Below are 5371 nucleotides of genomic sequence, written 5' to 3' on the forward strand. Positions count from 1 at the left end.
AAAATTAAAATTTATTTATTTTATTTTTATTAATTTATTTTAAATTTCGGGTTATTTTAGGTCAAACAGGTCAGTTTCGGATAACTCGGGTACCTACCGGGTCGGGTTCGTGTCACAATTTTTAAACGTGTTTCGGGTCGGGTCGGCACTACGCCATAAGTGCTCAAATGATATGCTTTTTTTGAGTTTTGCAAGAAAAGCATTCTATTTGGTATGGTTTTGCTTAATCTTTTCCAACACTAGTCAAAAAGCATTGCATTAAACAGATTAATGTACTGTTTCGGTAAAATTGTTAGTGTTGTAACGTGCAACACCATGTTCAAGCGTTGCATTATATTAAATTATTTTTGAGATGATAAAAATAGATATATTATCAAAGCAAATACAATAATTTTAACATTTTAGTCATTTATTTCCTTAAAATATAAAATATAATATTTAATTTAATTTAACATATTTAGACATACATTTTATATAAGTTTAAATCGTATTTTGAATTTTTGTAAATTATAAATTTTGAAAATTAAAAAAATCTAAAAAAAATATTTTTTAATCAAAATATAGGTTTTTTGTTTAAGCGTTTCATTATATTAAATTATTTTTGATATTATAAAATAGATATATCATCAAAATAAATATAATAACTTTAAATTTTAATCATTTATTTAAAATTTAAAATATAATATTTTATTTAATTAAACATATTTAGTCATATATTTTATATAAGTTTAAATCGTATTTTTAATTTTTGTAAAATTATAAAGTTTAAAAATTAAAAAAATCTAAAATATAATAATTTTAATCAAAATATAGGTTTTTAAAAAAAATGCAAGGATAGGAGTCGAACCAGATCTCAGCAAAGGGAAGAAAAAGAGAGGAAGAGAAGGGCCTGTTATGCAATGATTAATATTTTGGTTGGGCCTGTTATGCAATGATAAATATTTGGGTTGGGTGGAGCCTAATTGAAGTACATGACCCAAACTGTAGAGACATGAAACATAAATTAAGGCTCATACCGTCTGCTGCGATTCACCTCTTTAATCTTCCTCTTTCAAGCACACACACTGATTCACTTGCTCTATTAGCATTAGCAACTATGCTTACTGGAGATATTCCTCCTAATCAAACTATCTACATCAAAAACCTTAACGAGAAAGTCAAAAAAGAAGGTGCTTTCCTCTCTCTCTCTCTCTCCCTCTCTCTCTTCCACTCTCTCCCTCACTCTCTCTCGCGCTCTCTCTCTCCCTCTCTATCTCCCACTCTCTCCCTCACTCTCTCTCGCGCTCTCTCTCTTTCCCCCCCTCTCTCTATCTCTATCTATCTATCTATCTATCTATCTATCTATCTATCTATCTATCTATCTTTCTCTCTTTCTCACTTCGTAGATTTTAAAATTTTAAGTTGAATCTTTAATTTGTCTTTAATAGATAATGCTATTGATTAGTTATATCTCTATGTTTATATGTGTGTGTAAAAGTTAATAATGTTATTGATTAGTTTGTACCAGCAGAATAATTTCTTACACTGAGGGCATTTGGTGCCCCACCAATTGTAATAGCTCTAGCTGCACAAGGCACATTCCGTGAATTTAAGAATACTAAGACACCTTTATATGCTGTTGGTAAGTCCAAAATATTGTGAACATTTACCGGTGTAAAAAATATGTTGGGAATAAGTTTCTTCCGTTTATAATTTTTCTATGTTTATAATTTTTCTATGCTACTGGAAGTTTGAAAGGATTGTTGTCAACCGCTAGAATTTAGTTTTGTGCATTATTCTGTTTGTTAGCATGCCAAATTTTATTGACAATAGGTTGCATAGGTTGTAACAATAGAGAAGTACAAGGAAATAAGAAATAATAGAAAAGTACAGAAGAATAAGTTTATGGTTGATGACCCTTAAGAACCTTGTAACACAGAAAAGCTTTTAGAAACTCAATATAGCTCCAGTTGCATACCTTAGTGAAACTAAAATACAGAAGCTTAAAAACAGCCTACTCAGAGATAAAAATGACCAGGTCAACTACTATCATCACTCCCTTCGCCAAACATGAACTATTAGCCAAACAACTTGTTATGCTGTTGAGCATTTTGAGATGTACTGAAGATCTAATCTCAATTGGTATCCTATTACTTTGGAGATCAATATTTCAGTTTTTGACAATCATCTTCTGGATGTAGGTGCTGGTAACTTACTAAATGTTTTGTTGGATCCAGTTTTGATTTTTTTGCTTGGTTTAGGAATTGGTGGGGCTGCAATATCTACCGTAATTTCTGAGTACGTTGATGATGTGGTAAAACTAATGGGCTTATTTCGATTTATATTTTATATTCTATAAATTTTCTCTTTTGTGTAATCTTGTGTTCTAATATATTTGTGAACTTTCTGTATGTATCAGGTACTTGATTGCCTTTATCCTTTTGTGGAAACTATAAATGACAAAGTATCACTTATTTCTCCAAAATTTGAAGCAACAAAGTTTTTTCAATATCTGAAATCTGGTATGTTTCGTGAACTTTAAGCATTAAATGATCGTCAGCTAGTTTGTTGCACTTGTAAGAATAAATGTTCTTTATTAATGTGCTTTTATAACTTTGATACTGATTTAAATTGAGAATGTATTTAAATTTTAAGTGATGTCCATGTTTAAGGCATCCTAGGTTGTTTGTCTTTCTGAGAACCACATAAGCAGATGATTTGCATTATATACAATTACACTGCGGGTGACATCGTGTAACATTCTGTATATGTTTTCCTACCTTTTTACCATGAAACAGGATATGTGATCATTTGTCCTTGGGAGTATTGTAAACAATAAGGCATTAAAAGAAATTTGAAATTTACCTATATAATCATTATTATAAATTTATAATCATATAAATGGTTGTTCTCTTATTTGAATATTTGATTTGCATAATCTTTGTTTTTAAACAATTTTGAATATTTGATTTGCATAATCTTTGTTTTTAAACAATAAATCATATAGTAGTCTACGTCATACAATTATTAGCATATTAATGGATTAGATAATCGGATTCAGTTTATGACACAGGATCCGATAATAGGTGGCAGCTTACTCTTAACATATACAACCTGATATGTTGCTCCTTTACTTCTTGCTGCTTCTTTTGCTGGAGCATTGCATGTATTTTATGTACCAACTTACTGTAGATCCTTTTTCTGAACTTCTGACATGTTGTTGCTTCATATCATTGTATTTATGGCAATTGATGCACAAAATGGTTGGCAAAGTTTAACAGACTCTATTACTTAAAATTTAGTTGCATAATATCAAAACAAGATTTGTGGTTAGTTCAGAGCTTGCTGCTATTGACCCGTATAGTTTTCTTCTTATGTTTTTCCCCTACAATCTTCCTATTACCTTAATATGCTTTATTTATATTTTAGACATTTTGGTCATGAAGTTTTCGGCATTATCTAACTCATAGAAACGTGCAGATTCTACTGTCGTTCCGCAAGTTCTCAGCCTGGATTAACCCAATAAGGTAATTTTAATATTTCATCGTCAAATGAATCATTTCTGTCATGTCTGGGACATTATGTTTAATATACCAAAAGATGTTAAGCCCATTGCAGGTACGATGCAGTGATGTTGTGTTTTGGTATAACAGAAGTAGCAGAGAACAATGTATCATGGTACTTCATCTAAAACCGCTTGTGCTTCTTGCTTTTAGGCTGTGTGGGAGTAGAAAAATGAAAATTTGAGAGCGCCAATGATTTTACAGGAGATGATTTGTAGAATGTTACCAATGTCACCAGCAGTGTAATTGTATATAATGCAAACCATTGTTCCTCAGGTGCTGTAAGTACATCTGTATATGATTTGCAGAATAAATGTTATTTTGTAGTATTTTCCTTTCTAAGCCCTGTGGTTCCTCAGGAAGAAATTTTCAGTTTTTTAAAGTTAGTGAGCTGTAATCAGCATGTCAGTTCTACTCAATAAGTTTGATGATATATTATTTACTCTTTGACTGTTATATATAAAATTTTAATTGGAAAAAAGATGTTATTAAAATTCAAGAGTATCAAAAACATATGGTAACATTTGGATCTTTATCTATCCAAGTAATTATGATGCATCTGTGGTAGTAATTATGTGAGGCTATAACCTGCACAACATCCAAACTTCTTCTTAAACTTTGAATGTATTTATCTTGTTTGTAGGTGGTTTTCTAATTGGAAGGACTCTAGCAGTGTTGGTAACCATGACAGTAGCGACATTTATGGCAGCAAGGGATGGCCCAGTACCTGTAGCTGGTTACCAGATCTGCTTGGAAGTTTGGTTGGCCCTATCTTTGCTTAATGATGCTTTAGTAATTGCAGGCCAAGTAAAACCTTAACTCTTCGTATTTGCTGCATCAGTTATATCTCGTATAACATTACTTGTCAACATAGGTGGAAACATATACAAAAAGGTGCTGATGAGATTTGTCAAATTCTGGTTTAGGAACTTCTGTTATACATGTGAATTGTATGTGTTTATGAGAGTCTATATGTGTGTGTGTGACAAGTGTAGCTCGGGAATGAAGCTTCTGTGATACATGTGATTTGCAGGATTCACCAATTCGTATACCAGCTAAACAGTTTCTTACATTAAGGGCATTTGATTCCCCACCAATTGTAATAGTTCTAGCTGCAATTGTAATAGTATCTTTTTGGCACATCGAAGAACTTGTAATGAATTTAGTAGTTAGTATGATGTTGGGGTTGTTGGATGTATTTTGTGGATGGAACTTGTAATGGGATTGTTGGATGATGTTTTGGATGGCTAGTAGAAATTGTCGAATGGTTATTAGGATAATTTTCATGGACTTCTGTAATTATAAAATATTATCTTGTAAAAATTTTAATTAAAGCGTTGCATTTGATATTTGGGTGTTGTATTATAAAGTAATAGTAATGTTTTTACCAGATATTGTGGTGTTGCATTAGCTATATAAGCGTTGCTTTTAATTATGTTCTATTGTCCTAAAAGTTGATAAAAAGCGTTGCATTACATACCAGTGATGTGGCATGTGGGCCCCACTGCTTACGTGACATTTTTAGTGGGGCCCACTACTTACGTGGTGCTTGTGTGGGGCCCACTGCTGACGTGGCATCCACGTGTCATGTGCTGACGTGGCCTTAATGTGGGCCCCACACATGGAGTCTTACATCTAGCTTATGTCAGAGCCAACACTTTTTGGTGTTGCATTTGATGTATATATTGTTGCATTACATCTATTAGGCAATGCTTATTGGTGTTGCTGTAGACCCCCAAAAAGCGTTGCATTAGGCCTCTAATGCAATGGCCGCAGATGTAACGCCCCTTGGTGTTGCATTATTGAAAATGCAACATTTTTTTGACATA

General features: G+C 32.3%; 1 protein-coding gene across 38 annotated transcripts; it reads left to right on the forward strand.

The window, feature by feature from the left end:
• Window positions 1-982: 982 nt before the first annotated feature.
• Window positions 983-4889, forward strand: LOC141670895 (protein DETOXIFICATION 44, chloroplastic-like). Of its 38 annotated transcripts, none has more exons than XR_012554821.1 (7): window positions 983-1169; window positions 2181-2293; window positions 2399-2501; window positions 3460-3506; window positions 3580-3657; window positions 3747-3823; window positions 4186-4889. XR_012554821.1 is itself a non-coding variant. In XM_074477040.1 (7 exons), exons 5-7 carry the CDS (start codon window positions 3648-3650, stop codon window positions 4759-4761), a joined length of 360 nt encoding a protein of 119 aa, XP_074333141.1. In that variant the 5' UTR covers window positions 983-1169; window positions 1498-1621; window positions 2181-2293; window positions 2399-2501; window positions 3460-3647; the 3' UTR covers window positions 4762-4889. The 38 variants fall into 38 exon arrangements, 15 of the variants coding, with proteins under 15 accessions (XP_074333141.1, XP_074333180.1, XP_074333176.1 ...); XR_012554825.1 differs by having other exon boundaries at window positions 3580-3597; window positions 3696-3823; XR_012554854.1 differs by having other exon boundaries at window positions 3588-3657.
• The last annotated feature ends 482 nt before the right edge of the window (window positions 4890-5371 follow it).

Source organism: Apium graveolens, chromosome 1 (assembly GCF_009905375.1).
Source record: "Apium graveolens cultivar Ventura chromosome 1, ASM990537v1, whole genome shotgun sequence".
Lineage (NCBI taxonomy): Eukaryota > Viridiplantae > Streptophyta > Magnoliopsida > Apiales > Apiaceae > Apium > Apium graveolens.

Coding starts and splice junctions, on each gene's coding strand:
- LOC141670895 (XM_074476960.1), top strand. CDS start 992: ATGAAACATAAATTAAGGCTCATACCGTCTGCTGCGATTCACCTCTTT. Junction 1,170..2,180: donor CGAGAAAGTCAAAAAAGAAG/GTGCTTTCCTCT, acceptor TTCTGGATGTAG/GTGCTGGTAACTTACTAAAT. Junction 2,502..3,459: donor TTTTCAATATCTGAAATCTG/GTATGTTTCGTG, acceptor AGAAACGTGCAG/ATTCTACTGTCGTTCCGCAA.